This window comes from Thamnophis sirtalis, unplaced genomic scaffold (genome assembly GCF_051295495.1).
Source record: "Thamnophis sirtalis isolate CommonGarterSnake01/CBP01778 unplaced genomic scaffold, rThaSir2_p1.2 scaffold_2, whole genome shotgun sequence".
Classification (NCBI taxonomy): domain Eukaryota; kingdom Metazoa; phylum Chordata; class Lepidosauria; order Squamata; family Natricidae; genus Thamnophis; species Thamnophis sirtalis.
Genome location: NW_028261382.1, coordinates 39,386,029 through 39,409,611, shown reverse-complemented (window position 1 = coordinate 39,409,611; position 23,583 = coordinate 39,386,029). Strand labels below are relative to the sequence as shown.

The 23,583-nt window shown below is 46.6% G+C and overlaps 1 protein-coding gene across 1 annotated transcript in view; it reads right to left on the bottom strand.

Annotated features, from left to right (window-relative positions):
* Window positions 1–1,517: 1,517 nt before the first annotated feature.
* Window positions 1,518–23,583, bottom strand: part of CERS2 (ceramide synthase 2) — a 26,207-nt gene continuing 4,141 nt past the window's right edge. The window contains 11 exon segments of the mRNA XM_087705015.1: window positions 1,518–2,175; window positions 3,458–3,611; window positions 4,205–4,311; window positions 5,571–5,614; window positions 5,617–5,698; window positions 6,021–6,113; window positions 8,291–8,341; window positions 8,477–8,534; window positions 9,432–9,550; window positions 9,750–9,867; window positions 14,122–14,295. Of these exon segments, the coding sequence (XP_087561141.1) occupies window positions 2,020–2,175; window positions 3,458–3,611; window positions 4,205–4,311; window positions 5,571–5,614; window positions 5,617–5,698; window positions 6,021–6,113; window positions 8,291–8,341; window positions 8,477–8,534; window positions 9,432–9,550; window positions 9,750–9,867; window positions 14,122–14,294 (1,155 nt within the window). The 5' untranslated portion in view covers window position 14,295 and the 3' untranslated portion in view covers window positions 1,518–2,019.

The window sequence follows — 23,583 nt, the reverse complement described above, 5'->3', positions numbered from 1 at the left end:
AGAATCCTTCGGGATTGGGCGGCATATAAATTCATTAAATTTTTGAATTTGAATTTTAAACTGAACGGAAAAAAATTCGAATCCGAGATGGGCGGCATATAAATTTAATTAATAAAAAAATGATAACCCCCCCAACTCATTTTTTTTGCCCCCCAAACTCCTCCAGGAATAACAAAAATCTACCCCCCGAGGTGATTTTTTTTTAAAAAGAAGTTTATTAGTTTAATTGAAGTTTTAATAGAATTAAACTTTCCTTTTTTTAAAAAAAACACGTATTTTGGTCTGAAGATAACGAGTGGTCCTTTTGTACCACACCCACCCACCCTAAATTAACTCCCCCCCCCCACAAAATACTGCCGGGATGGGCCAGGATTCCCCTCCGTCCATTCCAAGACCCCCCCTCCCCATCATTTCCTTTCCGAGTTTTGTTTCTTTTTCCCATTGGGATAGAATTGGAAAAGCCTACTACCTAATAAATTAAACATTAATTAAGATCTCCGGAGTGTGTGGTACCTTTGAAGAGCGAGGATGTGGGGGGGGGGGGAAAGAAGGAAAAGAAGGAGGAGATGTGGGGGGAGACCCAACAAAATGACCACTGAGGGTAGCAGGGTGGAAAAAAAAAACCAACATTTTGCAGAAGAAATTGAAATAATCCCGTCCCCCCCCCCCAAAAAAAACTGGCTTTTAACACCCAAAGCTGTGGTTGACCTATTGAATTTAGCCAAACCCCCTCCAGAAACCCACCCACCCCCCAAGAGGGGGGGGATAGGCATACCTGCTCTCCACCTTTCTATCCAGCTTTTCAGACCCCCCCCCTCCCCTGCATTTTTAAGGCTTTCCCAGCATTTCTGCTCTTGGCAACTACCAAAACCATGTGCAAGAGTGATCTCGGGGGACAGGGACGCCCTCGCCTGAACCCCGCTTTTAAGTTTGGTGCAGCTAACAAAGCTAGATATTCTCACCCCCCCCCACCCACCCCCTAAGAGGGGGGGAAAAAACATGGCTTGTTCGATATAAAGTGATAGTGGACATTGGCAGAGAAGGAAATTAAGGCCGCAGTGGGTTTGTCTCCCCTTCTCACCCCAAAAGTGTGACCCAGACATGAATTCCTACTTCGGTTCGAAAGACCAAACCCACCTCCCCAAATTTTGCAGCATCCACGGGACAGAAAAATCACACACACCCCCCACAAAAAAAGGACAAAGTTGCAGAAGGCAGGGGGGAAAAAAAGAAAGCGGAAAACCCATTTTTTCCACCCACCCTTCCCCAAAAAACATCCAGGCTCCTCGTGGAGAACCAGGCGGGCGCAGATTCTCAGCCGACGGTCGCTTCGCTCCAGCCGAGGAAAAAGAGATCCCCGTTTTTTTTTCCGACCCGCCGGCCCTTTGGCACAGAGAGGAAACCTCCATGATGAGGACTGGCAACTTAAGATGAACTTTCCGCCGTGGGGCGCCTCTTGACGGGTGCAAAACTGGCAGCGGCGGGCATCACCACGATGGGGGGAGATTTTTTTTCTCCCCCCCCTTCCTGCCTTTTCTTGAGTGATCAGTTTTTATTTGGGGGGTTCAGGAGGGAGAAAAATGGGGGGGGGGAACAGCGAGAGGGGAAGGACCGAAGTTCATCTTGGTTTCCCCGATGGGATTTTAAGGCAGTTTGGTGAAGGGGGAGGGGGGAGCAAGCGGGGGGAGGAAGAGGGGGGGTCTCATGGGGGAACAATTCCTTCCAAGCCACATTAGCAGGCGGTAGGGACCACGGCACGCCCCCCCCCACCTCTGCCCCAAAAGTGACGGGGGGGAGAAAAAACGGGGCGAACCATTCTGGATAATCGTAGCCAGAGGAACCCCGTGCCCGAATTTAAGCCGTCTTTCCTCCAATTTTTGGCTTGGCCACAAAACGCAAACACCCTCCAGTCTCGGGTGACGCCTCGCTGCGGGCTCAGGGTGAGCCAGAGCCAGAGAGAGAGAGAGAGAGAAAGAGAGGAAGACGGGCACTCGAGGAAAACAGAGCCCGTGGGGGAAATTATTCTACTTTCCGGTGATTATTGTTCAAGACGGGGTGCCCGTTGGTGAGCGGGCCATTCTTGGTTCCCGCGCCGGGCCCGGCGCCCGCGGCAGCCTTTTCTTCCTCCTCGGAGTAATCCGTTTCGTCCCGATCGCTTCGCTCGTCCTCCACTATCTGCAGGGAAAGAACGGAGAGTGAGAAACACCGGCGGGGCCTTTTCGGCGGTGGCCCCTTCTTCTGCCTTCGAACCACCTGGAAAACAGCCCGATTGAGAGCAGCCCAGGGCTTAAGGGACACCGTGATCCTGCCGAATCCTTTGCCTGGCGTTTTGTTATTACGGCACGTTGGTTTTTCCACGCTTATCCGATCCGATTCTTATTTTGGGGGGAGAGGGGCGTTTTATACAATTATGGATTTTTTTTAGGGGGGGTTAAATGTCATTTTAAAATGGACGTTGGAAATGGGTAAAAAGACCAGCGTTTGTTCCTTGAGAAATAACATATTTCTGCCTCCAATTTCATCCTCTCCTGAGGCCAAAAATAACATTTATACAATAACAGAGTTGGAAGGGACCTTGGAGGTCTTCTAGTCCAACCCCCTGCCTAGGCAGGAAACCCTACACCACTTCAGACAAATGGCTATCCAACCTCTTCTTAAAGACTTCCAGTGTTGGGGCATTCACAATTTCTGGAGGCAACTTCTGTTCCACTGATTAATTGTTCTAACTGTCAGGAAATTCCCCCTTATTTCTAAGTTGCTTCTCTCCTTGATTAGTTTCCACCCATTGCTTCTTGTTCTGCCCTCAGGAGCCTTGGAGAATAGCTTGACTCCCTCTTCTTTGGGGCAACCCCTGAGATATCGGAAGACGGCTATCATGTCTCCCCTGGTCCTTCTTTTCATTAAACTTTATTTTAAAATTATAGCTCAGTGCTTTTTTTACAAAATAAGAGAAAGCTTGCCAGCAAACCTTGTTCTAAGAATGAAATGTACAACGGGGGCCAAATCGATCGCTTCGCCGAGGACGAGAATTCAAGTTTCTAGTCCCCGTGGTGGCAAAAGCAGGCGTCATTTCGAGAGCGAGACTCCGACGGCTCTTAAGACATGTACAATTCCTTTTTTCAGCGCCAAAATAAAAATCCCTTTTGTGCACATTTTGGCACCTGCCTTCCTTCCTTCCACCCCCCCCCTCCAAACTTTGCAGAGCGCGAAGTAAATTTTAAGAAATTAGCCCAGTGGTTAAATGCAGCACTGCAAGCTACTGCTAGATCAGCAGTTCAGCGGTTCAAATCCCACCGGCTCAGGGTTGACTCAGCCTTCCATCCTTCCGAGGTGGGTAAAATGAGGACCCAGATTGTTGGGGGCAATATGCTGACTCTCTGTAAACCGCTTAGAGAGGGCTGAAAGCCCTATGAAGCGGTATATAAGTCTAACTGCTATTGCTATCTATTGCTATTACCTTTCCAGTTATGAATTTCTGAGCCATTCGGATGATCAGGTAGGCCCAGAATATGTGGAGGCACTGAAGGACGACCATCATGCTGTTGAAAAAGTAATAGCCGAAAAAAGGAGGATACATCTCTAAGGGGTAGATCATGGTGCAGTGGAGAATCCTAGGAGAGGAACCAGAGAAAGGATTAATATTTCAAACGTTAAATGTTTTTAAAGCATCTTCCCTCTCTAATCTCGGCAAAGAGGAATTTAAGGAGGAAAATTCTCCCAACTTCCACAAAGGTAAGGTTGGGTTAAGGGCCACCTTTAATTCTCAAAGGGAGAATTAAAAATTTAAAAGTAGGATGAGGGTCACACGTGGCTTAAACCACCATACTTCGGTTTTCTTACTTGTGGATTAATGCAATTTGTAAATTGTGGTACTTAGCGTTTCCTCTGTGGTTTTTTTTTATATAAGACTTGGATTAAAATAAAAAAGGGGGGGCCACTGTGTTTTTATTCACTAGTCTCTCCTAACAGATGAAATATTTCCAAACAGGAAAAAATAATCAAGGAACACATTTACACAAAAAGCTCAACTGCGAAATGGATCGTATTTTGCCAAAAACGAAAATCTGGGCTAAAGATTCAACTATCTACATCTCGTTTTCATTCCCATTTGCCTTTTCTCTTGCGAATTTCCTTTCTTTCTTTTTTTTAACAAATCCATGCCGTTTCTTGTTTCGTTTCCGAGAATCCCGTGAAAAAATCTCACCAGAAAGGAAGGATGATCAAGCGGGTGATAATGAAGACGACTGCGAAGACGATGAAAATGTTGTTGCACATGTTCTTCCAGCCGGCGTAGTTGAACATCTTGGCCGACTGCAAAGCACGAAGAGAAAGGGAAGATTGGAACATCGCTGGCTTTTAATTTCTTTTCACGCAAAAGAGAGTTAGCTGCAAATCAAATTCTTACCCCTATATTAAACAAATAGATAGAAGGGGGCCAAAGAGGAAGGGAGGAAGAAAAAGATGAGAGAAGGAAGGAGATTTGAGGAAGGAAGGAACGAGGGAAGGAATTGAGGGAGGGAATAGATGGGAAGAAGAGGGAGGAAAGAAGGGAGGAAGAAAAAGATGAGAGAAGGAATGGAGGAGATTTGGAGGAGGAGGAGGGAGGGAGGAATTGAGGGAGGAGATGGGAAGGAGGAAAGAAGGGAGGAAGGAAGAAAAAGATGAGAGATGAATGAAGGAGATTTGAAGAAAGAAGGAATTGAAGGAGGGAGGAGATGGGAAAAGGGAGGAAGGAGGGAAGAAAAAGATGAGAGAAGGAAGGACATTTGAGGAAGAAAGGAAGGAGGGAGGGAAGGAAGGAAGGAATTGAGGGAGGGAATAGATGGGAAGAAGAGGGAGGAAAGAAGGGAGGAAGAAAAAGATGAGAGAAGGAATGGAGATTTGGAGGAGGAGGAGGGAGGGAGGAATTGAGGGAGAGAGGGAGGAGATGGGAAGGAGGAAAGAAAAGAGGAAGGAAGAAAAAGATGAGAGACGAATGAAGGAGATTTGAAGAAGGAAGGAATTGAGGGAGGGAGGAGATGGGAAGAGAGAAAAGAAGGGAGGAAGGAAGAAAAAGATGAGAGACGAATGAAGGAGATTTGAAGAAGGAAGGAATTGAGGGAGGGAGGAGATGGGAAGAGAGAAAAGAAGGGAGGAAGGAAGAAAAAGATGAGAGACAAATGAAGGAGATTTGAAGGAGGAGGAGGGAGGGAGGAATTGAAGGAGAGAGGGAGGAGATGGGAAGAAGAGGGAGGCAGGGGGGAGGGAGGAAGAAAAAGATGGGAGAAGGAAGGAAGATTTGAGGAAGGGAGGAAGGAATTGAGGGAAGGAGGAGATGGGAAGAGAGAAAAGAAAGGAGGAAGGAAGAAAAAGATGGGAGAAGGAATGAAGGAGATTTGAAGAAAGAAGGAATTGAAGGAGGGAGGGAGATGGGAAAAGGGAGGGAAGAAGGAAGAAAAAGTGAGAGAAGGAATAAAGATTTGAAGAGGAAGAGAAGGAAGGAAGGAGAGGAGGAAAAGGAGGTGATTTGATGCCAAGGGAGCCAAGATGGGAGACCCCCCCCCCCCACATATCCTGGCTTAACATCTCACCTCCAGCAGGTAATCGGAGGCGTCGTGCAGAGCCATGATGAGGGTCCTGCCCGGATGTAGTTGGTGAACCAGGAGAAACTGATCAGGATGATGGTGGCCACATGATGGATCACCTGCTCCTTGAAATCCTGCCCACCAACGGCAGAGAAAGGCAGAGATGGAGGCGGGAGGGGAGACCCCCCAACCCAAAGCAGAGGGCGGGGGAGGAGAACTTCGCAGCGGCGGAGGGGGGGAGGAAATCCCCTCCTCGTCCTCCCCCGTAGGAAGCCGCTCTAGGAAGCCACTTCTTCTGCTCAGGAGGCCTCAGACGGGCACAACCCGAACCCAGGATCCCAACCTACACGGTTTCCCCCCACGAATGAAGCTTCTGCAGGGGAATCTCGCTCGTTCCACCCCTCAAATCCATTCCCCCCTCCCAACAAGATCCCACCCCCCCCCGGGCCAGCTGACCTTCCGTTTCACGTCGGAGGCGATGCTGAACAAGAGCGACAGGTAAAAGGAGAGCTCCATGAGATAATACCAGTACTGGGAAGGCAGCAAGGGCTGTGGGAGAAAAGCCAGATTAAAACAGTGAGCCCAGCCGGAAAGTGTATTTACAAGCCCCCCCCCACCTCTTCCCTTTTTAAAAAAAAAAATCAAGCTGGGAACTGCGTGCACACAGGACGTCCTCAACAAGAGAGCCCAACATTGATGTCACTAAGTGTAACATTTCTTAAGTTGAGCTTTGCACCCATTTTGCAACCTCTTTTGCCCGAGTTTGTTAAGTGAATCATTGCGGTTGCTGGCTGTTAAGTGAATCTGGCTTCCCCCATTGACTTCGCTTGCCAGAAGGTCGCAAAAGTGGATCCCGCGACCCCGGGGGGGGGCTGAAACAGTCGCAAGTACACGCCAGTTGCCAAACATCTGAACTTTGATTAGGTGAACTATGGGGACGAACTACGGTTGTTAAGTGTGAAAAATGGTGCTAAGTCTCTTTTTTTCAGCGCCGTTGTGACTTTGGACGGCCACGCAATGAACTGTTGTAAGTCAAGAACCACCAGTGTTTAACAATGTGTGTGTGTTTGTGTGTGTGTGTGTGTTGTATTTGTGCTGATAAATAAATAAAGGGAGACTAGTATAGATGTATTTCAAGCTATTTAGCTCTCATCGGCTAGCCATACCCTTACTGGGATTCGAACCTGGGCTGTATTACATATTAGGCAGATGTGTTAACCACTAAGCCACAAGGTTCTCCTGCTTTATCAGCTGAGCCAGGGAAATAGGTATGTATTTAGTTTTTCCCTGGCTCAGCTGATAAAGGAGGAGAACCTTGTGGCTTAGTGGTTAACACATCTGCCTAATATGTAATACAGCCCAGGTTCGATTCCCAGTAAGGGTATGGCTAGCTGATGAGAGCTAAATAGCTTGAAATAGATCTATACTAGTCTCCCTTTATTTATTTATCAGCACAAATACAACACAAATGTAACAAAGGTAACAGTAAAAATATTGGGTTTCTGTCTGGATGGTCTCTTGTGACAAGCCGATGGACAGAGAATGGAAGCAGTAGGCTTCCTCCCATATTTGGGGCATACCAGGGGTTGTGACACTAAATACATACCTATTTCCCTGGCTCAGCTGATAAAGGAGGAGAACCTTGTGGCTTAGTGGTTAACACATCTGCCTAATATGTAATACAGCACAGGTTCGATTCCCAGTAAGGGTATGGCTAGCTGATGAGAGCTAAATAGCTTGAAATAGATCTATACTAGTCTCCCTTTATTTATTTATCAGCACAAATACAACACAAATGTAACAAAGGTAACAGTAAAAATATTGGGTTTCTGTCTGGATGGTCTCTTGTGACGAGCCGATGGACAGAGAATGGAAGCAGTAGGCTTCCTCCCATATTTGGGCATACCAGGGGTTGTGACACTAAATACATATGTGTGTGTGTGTGTGTGTGTGTGTGTGTATAGATATATAGATAAAGATATAGAGATAGAGATAGAGATAGATGGATAAAAGACAGAGGAGAAACCGAATATTATTTGATTTGGAATATATGGTATTGGAATTGGCTGGGTAGAAGAAAGCAAAGGTTAGGAAATTAAGGGAAGATGATTAATGAGCTAGAAAATAGAAATAAGCATAAATATAAGGATAGGTGAAGAATACGTCCTGTTATAGTACGATAAGATGTGATGAAATGTAAAATATACATTATAAAATGTAAAAAAATATTTAGGATAATAATTACACATTGTACACATGCTAGTATATATCCATTCATTTATACATGCTTGTGTGTGTGTGTGTGTATAAAACTAGCATGTTTATCGGAGCCATAGTGACACTGTTGTAAAGGTGAAAACTGCGATATAAAATGAATAAAACTGTTGAATTTAAAAAACACTTTTTAAAAAAAAGAACTACCTGTATTTATTTTAATGGCTGATCCCTCTTGCTTCTGCCAGAAATAAATCACTTTTGTTCTTCTTTATAATGAATAAAGACAAGGGAATAATATGGGCATGATAACATCCAGGCACCGTTTTGGCTTCGGGTGCAAAAAATTCTCTAGATTTGACAAGGCACCGAATGCCAGAAGAAGAATTTAGCTTTTTTAACTTCTTTGCAACGTCGGTGTTCACCCATCGGGGTTTGTGCATTTATTTATTTTTTTTTAAAAAATCCACGCGACGTTTTTGGAAGAAACTCTCGCCAAAAACCATCCTTACCTGTATGGGGTAGCCGTCCCACACTTCTTTGAGGTCGTAAAACCAAGGTTTCTGCAACAGACCCACAAACACACACACACACAAAAGAGAGACAAAACCTGTTAGACGGAAGGAACGAAAGAATTAAACTAAATTAAAGAAAGAGCTTTAAATCTTTCCGACAAGAAGAAGGGGCCGTATACTCACATCGACTATGACCGCCATGCCGGCGATGAACGCAACAAGGTAAAATGTGAATCTCCAACTGATAAAAAGAAGCACAAAGTGGTTGATTTGGTGATGGTGGTTTTTTTCTCTCTTGAGCAGATTTCTTAAAAGGCTGCCCCAGGGCATGTACAGAGTGCCTGTCTCCGGGACTTTAGGGGGCCTCAGTCTGCATCACACACCTATTTGGGGGGGGGGGCTCTTCCAGGGTTTTAACCTGTTCTAAACCGAATCAACAGCCCAGTTTCCATTTAGTGGCGGTCAGATTTATTTTATTAGAATCGTTTAAAACACCGCGTGAAATTTTCTTGAGTTCCCCTGGTCTCTGTGTGCGTGTGTGTGTGTGGGGGGGTGTGTATCATTTTTTTTCCCAGCACCCCCTTTCTATCCTCTACCCAACAGGTCTTAAAAGATATGCCAATCAGACAACACAATGCAGGCAATCCTCAGTTTACGACCATTCCAATTGACGACAGGATCTTGCAAAAAGTATTTAGGCACCCAATTCCAAAGTCCCAATAATTTCCCCTCCCATCATGGGAACGTATTTGGGGGGGGGAGATCAGCAACTGGGCCTTTTGCCACCTTGGATGGGTCACATTTCTGCCCCCCCCCAATACACACACACATACAAAATGACATTTAATTCTGGTTTCTGGCGAAATCCACCCAGTGCAAAGAATCAATTCGCTTAATGGCCATGGGGTGAACTTAGCATCTGCCCCCCAAAAGGTCATAAAACCAGCTCACTATGCACCGTGACTCGCTTTGCAACCGTCGTGACTTATGAGCATAATTGCCAGGCTCGGCCGTAAGCGGAGAACTACCTAATAGGGAATGCTGGGAGGGTTTGGCCCACAGGCTGCAGTGTGGCCGACCCCTGATGGAGGATTCCTTCCTGGGGAAGGGGCCGGGCATTTGGGGGCGAAGGTTCTACCTGGCTTCCCGGAATTTCTTGAGCAAACTGGGCCTATCCTGATTTCGCCTCCGCCGGAACCATCGTTCCACCTGCCGGGGGGAGCACCCACACTTTTTGGACAGCGCCTCGATAGCCCCCTGCGAGGAGAAAACAAGACTTAGAAACTCAGTTGGGTGGGAGGTTATGGGGGTCAATTCTTCCCCTTCACATCCCGGAAGCTGCTTTTCTCCTCCCCTCTGCACCCCCCCCCCCAATTTCGGCTCCGTTTCTGCAGCTGGAGGGTCCAATTTGGAAGGGGGGGGGTTTCCCTGCCAAGGGCCCCTTGGTCACTCTTACCTGTTTGGGGGCTTTGCAGGAAGTGGAATAAAATTTCTCGAGGACTGGGTTGGGGGTGGCTTTTAATCGAGTTTTTTCTTTGACGTTCAAAAGCCCGGCCAGTGGAGTGGCAATGTAGCTGAAGGAGAAAAGGAAAAAAGGGTGAGAAAAAATGGAAGGAAAGGGAAGAAGGGAAGGGAGTAAATGGATGAAGAAGGGAAGGAGATAAAAGAAGGAGGAAAGGAAGAGAGTAAATGGATGAAGGGAAGGAGATAAAAGAAGGAGAACGGGAAGGGAGTAAATGGATGAAGAAGGGAAGGAGATAAAAGAAAGAGGAAAGGAAGAGAGTAAATGGATGAAGGAAAGGGAGATAAAAGAAGGAGAAAGGGAAGGGAGTAAATGGATGAAGAAGGGAAGAGAAGGGAGATAAAAGAAGTAGAAAGGGAAGGGAGTAAATGGATGAAGAAGGGAAGGGAGTAAATGGATGAAGAAGGGAAGGGAGATAAAAGAAGGAGAAAGGGAAGGGAGTAAATGGATGAAGAAGGGAAGGGAGTAAATGGATGAAGAAGGGAAGGGAGATAAAAGAAGGAGAAAGGGAAGGGAGTAAATGGATGAAGAAGGGAAGGGAGTAAATGGATGAAGAAGGGAAGGGAGATAAAAGAAGGAGAAAGGGAAGGGAGTAAATGGATGAAGAAGGGAAGAGAAGGGAGATAAAAGAAGGAGAAAGGGAAGGGAGTAAATGGATGAAGAAGGGAAGGGAGTAAATGGATGAAGAAGGGAAGGGAGTAAATGGATGAAGAAGGGAAGGGAGTAAATGGATGAAGAAGGGAAGGGAGTAAATGGATGAAGAAGGGAAGGGAGTAAATGGATGAAGAAGGGAAGGGAGTAAATGGATGAAGAAGGGAAGAGAGTAAATGGATGAAGAAGGGAAGGGAAAGGAGATAAAAGAAGTAGAAAAGGAAAGGAAGGAAAATAAAAGGAGGAGGGAAATGGAAAAGCAAGAAAGGAAAATGGAGAGGGAAGAGAGAAGGCGAGAAGGAAGGAAGGAAGGAAGGAAGGAAGGAAGGAAGGAAGGAAGGAAGGAAGGAAGGAAGTCCAAAGACCATCCCACCCTTATCCGTCTACTCCCACTGACCACTTTGCCCAAAAGCTTCTTCCTCGTCCTCAGAGGAAGGTTCAGGGAGGATACCAAAGCCGCTGGCTGCCCCCTCCCAGAGCCTGCCATGCCCCTCCCTTCCTCATCCCGGCTGGCATTGCCCAAATTCCCGTATTCCTCGACCAGGCAGGGCAAAAAGCCGCCCTTATGGAGCCGCAGTTGGTCTGCCCCAATGCCAAACTTCCTCGCTTCTCGCCAGCCCCTCCGAGCTCTTGAGCCTCAGCAGGGTGGCAACTGGCCACTTTTAATACTCCCCCCCCCCGCGCAGAGCAGAGCTGCCCCAGGTCTCCCACAGCCTGGCGCAGGGCTGGTGCATCAACCTCTGGGGTGGGGTGAGGGCAGGCCCTGCTTTTCGAGTCTAAATGCCCCGGATTATTTCTTGCAAAAAAAAGCTGCCTGTTTGTGGCCAGGAATGTGGTGGCGTCACCTTCCCCTCTGCCACCCGCTAAGGGCTTGGCTTTCCCCTCCCTGAAATAAATAATGAAAAATACACAAATCCCACCACTTTAGGCTTCTTAAATTCCAACCGAACTCTCCCCTGGCTGAGTCTCTTCTTGGCTGTCTAATTCTTCCCCTGACTTAATCCTGATTCAATATTTATTTTTGAGCCCCAAACAAAAGATTTGGGTCCCTCCTTCTATTTTCCTCACAATGAGAAATCTGTATGGGGTGGGGGGAGAGAGAAAGAGAGAGAGACAAGAGACAGAAAAAGAGATACAGAGAGAGACAAAGAGGGAGAGGGGAAAAAAGAGAGAGGCAGAGAGAGAGAGAGAGAGAAAGAAAGACAGAGAGAGAGAGATACAGAGAGAGAAAGAGACAGAGAGAGAAAGAGACAGAAAGAGAGAAAGAGACAGCGAGACAGAGAAAGAGAGAAAGAGACAGACAGAGAAAGAGAGAGAAAGAGAGAAAGAGACAGCGAGACAGAGAAAGAGAGAAAGAGACAGAGAGAGACAAAGAGGGAGAGAGAGAGAGAGAACAAGAGAGAGGCAGAGAGAGACAGAGAAAGAGAGAGAGGCAGAGAGAGAGACAGACAGAGAAAGAGAGAGAGATACAGAGAGAGACAAAGAGAGAGAGAGAAAGACACACAGAGAGAGAGAGATACAGAGAGAGAAAGACAGACAGAGAAAGAGACAGAAAGAGAGAAAGAGACAGCGAGACAGAGAAAGAGAGTAAGAGACAGAGAGAGATACAGAGAGAGATACAGAGAGAGACAAAGAGGGAGAGAGGGAGAGAGAACGAGAGAGAGGCAGAGAGAGAGACAGACAGAGAGAGAAAGAGAGAGAGAGGCAAAGAGGGAGAGAGAGAAATAGAGAAAAACAGAGAGAGATACAGAGAGAGAGAGAGAGAGAAAGAAAGAGACAGAGAAAGAGAGAAAAAGACAGAGATACAGAGAGAAACAGAGAAGGAGAGAGAGAGAGAGAGATCTGGAGGTATGCGAAGGCTTGGATTTTTATTTATTCAAGTTAGCCAATCCCTAACATTGTGGAATGTTATCTTCCCAGAAAATTGGATGAGTCCTTCTGCAAACTGACAATGCCGGCTGACAGGGGACAGGGGGTTTAGGGATGGGATCTGTAGAAAAGGTGAAAGGAAATTTAGGAGAAATGGCCTAGGTGCGTGAGGAGGGAGTGACAAAAAGTTACTTTTTCTAAGAAGTTTTAAAAGAGTCACTGAGAAGATTCCTTTTCTGCTTTGTCTGTAAGATCGCAAAAAGAAGGGAAGAATGGCAGAGGGAAGAAAGGAGGTAGGGAGGGAGAGAGGGAGAAGAAAGTGATGGATAAGGTACAGGTGTACGGAGAGCAGAAGAGCCAATAATTGTTTTTTGGGAGTTGATGGTAAGAAGAATCGATGTAAATATTTAATAATACAATACGATGTTGGCTGTGTAATAGTAAGTTTCAGTGTTTCTCAACTTTAACCACTTTAAAATGCCTGGACTTCAACTCCCAGAATTCCCCAGCATGTCCCAGAATTATTATTCATTCTTTCTCTTTCTCCCTTTTTCTTTCTTTTTCTTTCTCTTTCTGTCTCATTGTTTTTCTTTCTTTCCTCTCTCTCCTTCTTTCTTTCTTTTTTCTTTCTCTTTCTCTCTCATTATTTTTTCTTTCTTTCCTCTCTCTCTCTCCTTCTTTCTTTTTTCTTTCTCTTTCTCTCTCATTATTTTTCTTTCTTTCCTCTCTCTCCTTCTTTCCTTTTTCTTTCTTTCTCTCTCATTATTTTTCTTTCTTTCCTCTCTCTCCTTCTTTCTTTCTTTTTCTTTCTCTTTATCTCTCATTATTTTTCTTTCTTTCCTCTCTCTCCTTCTTTCTTTTTTCTTTCTCTTTCTGTCTCATTGTTTTTCTTTCTTTTCCTCTCTCTCCTTCTTTTCCTTTTTTCTTTCTCTTTCTCTCTCTTTATTTTTCTTTCTTTCCTCTCTCTCCTTCTTTCTTTTTTCTTTCTCTTTCTGTCTCATTGTTTTTCTTTCTTTCCTCTCTCTCCTTCTTTCCTTTTTTCTTTCTCTTTCTCTCTCATTATTTTTCTTTCTTTCCTCTCTCTCCTTCTTTCTTTTTCTTTCTCTTTCTCTCTCATTGTTTTCTTTCTTTCCTCTCTCTCCTTCTTTCTTTCTTTTTTCTTTCTTTCTCTCGTTATTTTTCTTTCTTTCCTCTCTCTCTCTCCTTCTTTCTTTTTTCTTTCTCTTTCTCTCTCAATTATTTTTCTTTCTTTCCTCTCTCTCCTTTCTTTCTTTTTTCTTTCTCTTTGTCTCTCATTATTTTTCTTTCTTTCCTCTCCTTCTTTCTTTCTTTTTTCTTTCTCTTTCTCTCATTATTTTTCTTTCTTTCCTCTCTCTCCTTTCTTTCTTTTTTCTTTCTCTTTCTCATTATTTTTCTTTCTTTCCTCTCTCTCTCTCCTTCTTTCTTTTTTCTTTCTCTTTCTCTCTCATTGTTTTTCTTTCTTTCTCTCTCTCCTTCTTTCTTTCTTTTTTCTTTCTCTTTCTCTCTCGTTATTTTTCTTTCTTTCCTCTCTCCTTCTTTCTTTCTGTTTTCTTCCTTTTTTTCTGCCTTTCGGCCTTTCTTTCTTTCATCAGAGCAAGTCTTGCCTTCCCACACTTCTGTTTATCGTAGGTAGGTGGGTGGGTGGGTAAGAAGGAAGGAAGGAAGGAAGGAAGGAAGGAAGGAAGGAAGGAAGGAAGGAAGGAAGGAAGGAAGGAAGGAAGGAAGGATCTGCCCTTTTTCTCCTCTGGGCTCCAGGGATACTCACATTTCGAAGAAGTGCCTGATGACCAGGAAGAGGAACCCCAGGGGAATGGTGTACAAGAGATGAGCACCTTTGCTGTAAACTTGGTCATCCTGGACCTGGAGGTCATCCCAGGTCAAGTTGGCTGGCAACCAAAGCCGATCCCACCAGAAGTAATTGTACAACGTCTGAAACATCCTGCAGAAGGGAAATAAACCATGAGAGAGGGGATGGAGGGAGGGAGGGAGAGAAGGGAGAGAAAGCAGAGAAAGGGAAGGAGGGAGAGGAAGGGAAGAAAGGAAAGAGAAAGAAGGAAGGAAGGAACAGAAGGGAGGGAATAAAGAAATGTATAGAAAAGGGAGGGAGGGAAAAAGGAATGGAAGAAAGGAAGGGAGAGAGGGAATTAAAGGAAGGAGGGAAGGAGGAAATGGAGGGAAGGAAGGACATGCAGGCAGGCAGGTAGGCAGGGAAGAAGGAAGGAAGGAAGGGAGGAAATTAAAGAAAGGAGGAAATGGAGGGAAGGAGGTGGGCAGGCAGGCAGGGAAAGGATGGAATGGAAGAAAGGACAAAAGGAGGGAAGGAAGGGAGGGAGGGAATTAAAGGAAGGAGGGAAGGAGGAAATGGAAGGAAGGAACAGAAGGGAGGGAATAACGAAAGGTATAGAAAAGGGAGGGAGGGAAGAAGGAATGGAAGAAAGGAAGGAAGGAGGGAAGGGAGGGAGGGAATTAAAGGAAGGAGGAAATGGAGGGAAGGAAGGAAGGACATGCAGGCAGGCAGGCAGGCAGGGAAGAAGGAAAGAAGGAAGGAAGGAAAGAAGGGAGGGAATTAAAGGAGGGAAGAAGGAAATGGAGGGAAGGAGGTGGGCAGGCAGGCAGGCAGGGAAGCACGAAGGAATGGAAGGAAGGAAGGAAGGAGGGAAGGGAGGGAATTAAAGAAAGGAGGGAAGGAGGAAATGGAGGGAAGGAGGTGGGCCGGCAGGCAAGGAAGCAGGAAGGAATGGAAGAAAAGACAGAAGGAGGGAAGGGAGGGAGGGAGGGAATTAAAGGAAGGAGGGAAGGAGGAAATGGAAGGAAGGAAGGACATGCAGGCAGGCAGGGAAGAAGGAAGGAAGGAAGGGAGGGAGGGAGGAAATTAAAGAAAAGAGGGAAGGAGGAAATGGAGGGAAGGAGGTAGGCAGGCAGGCAGGGAAGCAGAAAGGAATGGAAGGAAGGAAGGGAGCTTTTCAATCCCCACAGCCAATCCCCAGATGGGAGACCCCCCCAAATATCCCCCCAAAACCCCCACCCATTTCAGAATGATGTCCTGGACCATTCACAGCCGCCTCCCTTGATTCACCCCCGGTGGAAGGCGGCCTCCCCTTCTTTTCCCCACCCGATATATTTCCCCTTTCGTTTTAAAATCCAGACTCCCTAATTCTAAAAAGAGAGTGGGATTCAGGCCTGCCCCCTTCTGGATACGACGTTTCTCCTGGGGTATTTGATGAATGAACCAGCTACATGTTGCCTCTGCTCACGTGTTCACCAAGCTTCCCATAGCTGAGCCCACTTTTCAAATTGTATCAAAGACAGAAACAAAAATATCTAAACCAAGTTCCTCTCTTGAGACAAAGTGAATCAAAACGTAACCGTCTGCAAACCTCCACCATTTCCCCTTTTCAGGTCTTCCCAAAATAACCCCCCCCACTTAATTTGATTCATCCTCCCCATCCGGTTCTTTAAAAAAAATAACCCCAACTCAAAAACTGCAAACACAATTTTTAAAAACCGATCGAGGGATGGATGGCTGCCCAAACAGGAGACCCACTAAAGGACACTGGAGTGAGCCAGGGGTGGGTCCCTTCAACCAGCAGCAGCCAAGTTCCACGCCAAATCCAGCTCCCTAGGCAGGAGACACCCCCCCCCTCTTCAGCCTACTTTGTCCCGGAAAGGAGACCACCAGGCGATGCAGAATCTGTCCCACGCGGCTGGGGTTAGATGTGGCTGCTTTTCCCCCGCACAACGGCTCTCTCGAGAGGGAAACAGCTTCCTGGCAGCTCCGTGCAGCTGGGATTGTTAAACCCAACCCTCCTTCCACGTGGGGGAGCAAAGGTTTGGAAGCTGCACTCTGCTCCAGCAGGGGGGTGTGGGTGGACACGGAGGGAGAAGCTCCCTACCACCACCTGGCCCATCCTCCACCACCACCACCACCTGTCCCCAGAGCAGAAGGCAGAAGGCAGATTTCCCCTGCCCGTTGCAAATTTTGCATTGCAACTTTACATCTGAATAAATAGATTAAAAACCTTTCCCAAGAAAAGAGGCAGGAAAATTGAACCCAGCACCTGAAGCACACCTATCGCCAAGCCTTTGCCTTCTGACCTTTGCCCCGACTGGTTGCTGTAGGGGGGGGGGAAGCTTTTGAAATATATTTTTTTCATTATTTTCACCCCAATTTTTAGGGGAGAGAGAGAGAGTCAGAGAGAAAGAGAGAGAGGCAATGAGAAAGAGATAGAAAGAGACAAGAGATAGAGACAGGGAGACAGAGAAAGACAGAGAGAGAGAAAGACAGACAGAGAGAGAGAGACAGAGAGAAAGACACACACAGAGAGAAAGACACACAGAGAGAGAAAGACACACAGAGAGAAAGACAGAGAGAGAGAAAGACAGAGAGAGAGACAGAGAGAAAGACAGAGAGAGAGAAAGACAGAGGGAGAGAGAAAGACAGAGAGAGACACACACACACGAGAGAGAGAAAAAGACAGAGAGAGAGAAAGACAGAGAGAGAAAGAGAGAGAGAGACAGAGAGAGAGAGAAAGACAGAGAGAGAGAGAAAGACAGAGAGAGAGAGAAAGAAAGACACACAGAGAGAGAAAGACAGAGAGAGAGACACACACACACAGAGAGAGAGAAAGACAGAGAGAGGGGGGATAAACAGAGACAAGAGAGACAGAGACAGAGAGGAAAAGAGAGAGAGAAAGAGAGAGAGAGAAAGGATAGATGTAGACAAGAGATAAACAGACAGAAAGAGATAGAAAGAAAGAGACAGTAAGGCGATGAGAAAGGGATAAACAGACAAAAGAGACAGAGGCAGAGAGAAAGAGAGACAGAGGAAGACACAGAGAGAGAGAGAGAGAGAGAGGGAGAGAGATGCAGTTTAAAACTGTACAGGAGGCAGTAAAAAAGCTAAAAGGAAAAAAAGCTGGAAAATGGAAAATGGAAGAACAAACACATTTTGGCTGATGTGGGGGAAACCACCCCTTAATCCCTCCTTTCTGAGCGCAGAGGAATATTCCACAATTTAGGGGCCCTGATTCAAAAGTCTTTTTTCCTTTCTAGAATTCTGCCTGATCTCATTTCCGTTGTTAAGAGGGGAGGGGAAAAAAATCAGGAATATAGAGAATTAAAAACCCACAGCGAAGCGGTTATAACTGGTGAGTTTTTAAAATCAAAGGGAAGGGGTGCAAAAATGGGGAAAAAAAGGGGGGGATTAAAAGTTTGTCCCAGCCGATATTTGGGGCCCCTTAGATGCAAAGTCCCACCTATTCCTTACTGCCAAAGTCATTTGAAAGACAGGGGAAATAAAATAAGATTATCCACCCAATTTGGAGCTCAGAGGATAGAAGGAAAGGAAGGCAAAATTGTTGGGGGCCTAGACCTAAATTGCAGGATTTGGGCACGCCAAACACCACCACAACCTCAGTTCACCCACAGCGGCGTGGCCTGCATGAATAACACAACCCCGTACAATGTGTGATTGTGCCCACCACACAATCCTCCGATTCATTGGCTATTGTTCCAACGCCACTGGCCACAGCCGATGATGGGAGTGAGGCATTTGGTCTCAAACACACACACACACACAATCAGCACAAACAGCTGAAAGGAACTTTAAGCGTGAATCCTGGTTTAAGGAAACAAAGTTAAGTTGGCTTTTCAACTTTATTTCTTTATACGCTATTTTTTTTTTCCATTTTATGCTGGCCGACTCCAGAGTGACTCAACAGCTTACAGAAATGTTCCATTAAAAAAAAACCACAGGAACAAGCAAACCGAGGTTTAAAGCGAGGCCCGTCGGTGTTTTGGCATTAGATTCAAGTTCCTAGTCCTTGTGAGGACAGATAAGGAAAGGACAGGCTGGTGGGAACTCAAGGCAGCCAAAGATAGGGGAGAAAAACCAACAACACAACAGGGTCAGACTCTTTTTAATTGTTCGCTAGAAACAAGTTGACTACTGCTATTCAAAATCAAGTCTTCCGGGATTGGGCGGCCTATAAATCTACTAAATAAATAATAATAAATAAATAAATTTAATTTTGGCAGCTCTCAATGTGCAGCTTTCACCCCTTTGCCTGGCCCTCCAAGGTTGAGTTTTACCCCCCAGCTGTCACACACACCCCCAAATTAACCATCGTGAGGATGGGACAATCGTTTTCTTTTTCTTTTTTAAATTTATTTATTTTATCAATTTCATATATACATTCACAATTATATAATCTCATAACTGTTATTAATAATATGTATTTATAACAATTTTTTCCCCTACTGTTAACAATATACTTGAAGATTGCTTTTTTATCATCCCATAGATCCATCTTATCTTACAACGGTCCTACTTCTTCTTCCCTCCCTCCCTCTTTCCTTCCCTCGTTTCTTCTCTCCTACTCCCCTTCCTTCCCTCCCTCCTTCCCCTTCCCTCCTTCCTTCCCTCCTTCCCTCCTTTCTTTTCTCCTTCTCTCCTTCCTTTCCTCCTTCCTTTCCTCCTTCCTTCCCCCCTTCCTTCTCTCCTACGTTCCCTCCTTCCTTCCCTCCTTTCTTCTCTCCTTCCTTCCCTCCTTTCTTCTCTCCTTCCTTCCCATCGTTTTCTTTACCCAACTGCAAATGGTTGGGTCTTGATCTGAAGCCTTAGCTTAGCCGACTAGGCATGGCTCCCTGCCTTCGGGACTTCCTGCTACTGGAAAAAGCTTGCCAGCTGCTTCTTGGGGCACACAATGAACCACGCTTGGCCCCCACTTCAAGAGTCCCGGCGCTGGAGACCCTCACCAAGAAACGAAGGAGTTTGCAAAGAGAAAGAGAGGAAAGACGGCGGGTATAATAAAAATTCACGCAGAGTTTCTGTCCTTTGCGGAAACGCCCCGGGGGCAGACAATGCCTGGTTGTTAAGCAGCGTGTGCTGGAAACAAAACTCACAACACAACCACCCCAGTCCTCCACTACTCCAGGGGCGAAAGAAAAAGGGATTTTTCTAGAGATTTCTCCAGGAAGGTGAAAGAAAAAAAAATCCACCTGGATTTCTTCTCCTTCCCAAACGTCGGGGCAGGCGAGGGGTGTTTGCCCCACTTAAGCAGCCCAGCCTAAAACCCAAGAGTCCTTCCAGGGTTTGAAGCAGCTCAAGAAGAACAAACATATAAATAAAATAAACATTCATTCAAACATTCAAACGAGGAACAGGGATCACCATTTTCACGTCTCTCCCCACCTTCCCGGAAAAGGACGAACCCCCCCCCCTTTCCCCACCTGCCTCCTCTCACGCGTCACGCTCCAGGTGTGTGAAGACGGCCACAACTGTCCTTTACAACCACGAAAAGGAAGACCGGGGAAAAAAACCCCACGTTTTGAGCAAAAGTTTTGGGGAACTAATTTATTTCTTTTGAATAAAGTTTCCTCTCTTCTTAGTAAAGTGCAGCACAGCGCCCCCTAGAGGAAATGGATTTTCTTTTCCCACCAGATCCCCCCCCAATTTATCCTCATCCTTCCTAATCCTTGGCAATTTGCAGGCCAAGTTTTGCTGGTCCCCTTGAGCAAAACCAAGCATTTTTGAGTCCCGCGCGGAAGAGATTCAGCGGCGAGGCAAAACCGGAGGAAAAACCGCGGCTTCTGCAGGGAGGAGGGGAGGGCAGAGCTCCAAGCTAGCCCCCCCTCCCTGCAGCCTGGTTAAAATGGGGCTAAATGCAAACTGGGGAGGAAACAAAATCCACCCCTCTTTCTTTCTTTCTTTCTTTCTTTCTTTCTTTCTTTCTTTCCTTCCCTCCCTCCCTCCCTCCATCTCTCTCTCTCTTTTTCTCTCACCTGGATCTGAATCCAGCCGGGAAACTCAGCAGGCAGGGCTGCCTCGGTGCCAACCTTAATGCCGACTGTCCCCGGCAGCTGTGGGCGTTGAAGTTCCTCACCCTGCTTCCAAGCCAGCTGGTTGGGGCTCCACCCTGGGAGTCCCAAGCTCTGCTCCCAGTACCACAACAAAACAGCTGCCTGATACAATCGCTCTCAAGGCAGAGGAGGGCTTCAGCCACCCCCAGCCACCCCCTCGGTGGCTTGAGCAATTACTGGGAGCGCCTGGTTGGCCCCATCAACCGGCTCCGTAGAGTTGGGAGAGGTTCAAAGGCCAGGAAAGGAAGGGATCCTTGGCATCTCAGCTCTGGAGTCCATTCCCTCCTCCCTCCCCCCCCCACAAAAAAAATGCCAGGTCCTTGGATGGCGAGGTTGCCCCCTTTTCTGGCCAAGATCTCTTGCAGACAGAAGGGCAGGGAGATGCTTTATAGCAGTTAGCAATAGCAGTAGACTTATATACCGCTTCATAGGCCTTTCAGCCCTCTCTAAGCGGTTTACAGAGTCAGCATATTGCCCCCAACAATCTGGGTCCTCATTTTACCCACCTCGGAAGGATGGAAGGCTGAGTCAACCCTGAGCCGGTGAGATTTGAACCGCTGAACTGCTGATCTAGCAATAGCCTGCAGTGCTGCATTTAACCACTGCGCCACCTTGGCTCTTTGGCCTAGTGCTTAAGACGCTGGGCTAAAAACCCAGGGAGGTGGCCTTAGGCACCAAAGCCGGCTAAGTGACTTTGGGCCCCGTTCACACTCTCCGGGCCCAACCCACCTCACAAGATGGTTGTTGTGGGGAAAAGAGGAGGAGGAGGAGAACTAATCATGTCAGCTGCCTGGAGTTGAGTACAGCAGTTGCAAAATGAGATGAGTAATTGTTGTAAACCTCACATTTGCCTATCCCAAGATTTTGAAAAAGGCTGGACAGGTAGACATGGCAAATCCAGAAGGGAGGAGGAGGAGGAGGAGAAGGGGGAGGGGAGGAGGAGGAGGAGGAGAGGAGGAGGAGGAGGAGGAGGGAGGGAGGGACACACTGTCCCACTAACTGTCCTCCCTATCAGACAATTTCTACTCCATTCCAGATAGAATCTTTCTTGTCAAGAATTTTGGCAGTGTTGACTATTATTATGAGATAAACCCAGCACAGACAATTAATAGTGGTTTACATACAAATATACACAGACATACACACGGTAGATAAATCCCTTACCACTCAGCTATGGACACAAGGAGAGAAATGATATACATGATGAGAGAGGGGGGCAGGGAGAGGGAGAGGGAGAGAGACGCCCTCGAATGGCCACCTCTTGAGAAGGGTAAACGACTTGGGTGGACCCCCCCACCCGAGTCTTAAATAGGCGATACATGTATTGTTGAATCATCCCCATAGTATCAGCTTACAGTTTACAACCTTACATCAGCTGGCAGCTATTAAATCCTCACTACCTGACATTTCTTTTTCATGTGCTTCCTTCCATGATTTCTTCTGCCCCCGGGGTGCTTTTAAAACAACAGCAAGACCCCCCAAAAGCCAAATTCTTTTCTTCAGCCTGAGAGAATCCCCACCTCCCATGAAGACACTTATTCCAGAGAAGGAAGGAAGGAAGGAAGGAAGGAAGGAAGGATAGATGGAAGGAAGGAAGGAAGGAAGGAAGAAAGGAAGAAAGGAAGAAAGGAAGAAAGGAAGAAAGGAAGAAAGGAAGAAAGGAAGAAAGGAAGGAAGGAAGGAAGGAAGGAAGGAAGGAAGGAAGGAAGGAAGGAAGGAAGGATAGATGGAAGGAAGGAAGGAAGGAAGGAAGGAAGGAAGGATAGATGGAAGGAAGGAAGGAAGGAAGATTGCAATGGGTCACCGATAACCAATGAATCATTTCGTTTCCCTTTGGTTCAAGCTCGACCCCATCCAGTGAGCCGGAAGGACGGGGGATTCAGAACGCAGCCCCCTCCCCGAGAATCTCACATAGTGCAACTGCGAACTACGGAACTCCCTGCCACATGAAAAGGGAAGATCTGAAAGAGGAGGAGAGCCAGTTGGAGAAGAAGGCCATCCCCAAAGTTTAAAGACCCTTATGTCCCAGAGGGATCGGGCTTTTTCAATTCCGTGTCCCTGGTCCTCTCCTCGGGCCCTGAAACCGTCAGGAAACAAACCAGCTTCCCTAATTTTACGTCCTTTCCAGGTTTTTCATTTTTCATTTTGAGTTTTGGGACCACTGCAGTCTCCAAAAACCTCCCCTTCCCCTCCTTTAACTCTGATCCCTTGACCCCCATCGCCATGAGTAAAGACACAGTTTAATGGACCCAATTCAGACAACAGGTTTAATCTGTTGATTGCAGGGGTTTCCCCATTGGCACGAGATTGATGCAACCTCACATGGCTGACCTTGAGGTGACCATGGGCCCAATTTGGGCGGGCGGACTGCAGGGTGGCAGAGCAAGTTGGCCTCTTCCCAAACCAGGAGACGGAAGAGAAACGTGGGAATTGTAACCCAAGCCCTTCAGCCGGCACCTGGTGGGAGCAAGGCCCGTTGTAAATAGCCAGGCTTTACAAGGAATGCAAAGACAATCACACTCGCTCTCTTTTGCAAGCCTCTTTCGCAGAGAGAACCGGACGTTTGCAAAACACCGAGAATTCGCAAGATTATTTTGCAAGGATCCAGTTATTGCGTCCGCACACACAAACCTCCCCTCAGCTCAGGGAGGAAAAAAACCTTCTCAACATAGAATCCCAGGGCTGGAAGGGACCCTGGAGGTCATCTAGTCCAACCCCCCTGCTCAAGGCAGGAAACCCGATATACCATCCCGGTCAAACGGCTGTCCCGTCTCATTCGTAATAGAATTATTTTTCGGCCCACGCGACTGGACCCACGAGGAATTTATTTCCGCTGCCCCAGCTCTCAGCTTACACATTCTCTCTCTGTACACCGCACGGACAAGCAACAAGGGATAAACCACAATCCTAATCACAAACCACAATCGTCATAAACCGTAAGAGAAAAACCTAAGGAAAGTCGAATGAAATATACTCAATAAAGACAATCAAGGAAAAAAGCAAAGAGTTTTCGCCAAAAGAAGCTAAGGAAATTATAGGCAAGAGGGAAGGTTAGAAGGATAACACACCTCCGCCAGGTGCTTCGACATCCCAGGGCATAAACGGTGTTGTGGGAATTCGTTGTTTAGCAGACGGAGGGCATAGGGGAAAAAACTGTTTGTGTGTCTGCTTATTTTGGCGTGCAATGCCCTACAGAGCAGGGGGGTCACCAACCTTGGCAACTTAAAGACTCGTGGACTTCAACTCCCAGCCAAGAAAGTTGAACTCTAGGTAGATAGATGGATGGATGGATGGATGGATGGATGGATGGATGGATGGATGGATGGATGGATGGATGGATGGATAGATAGACAGACAGATACTGTAG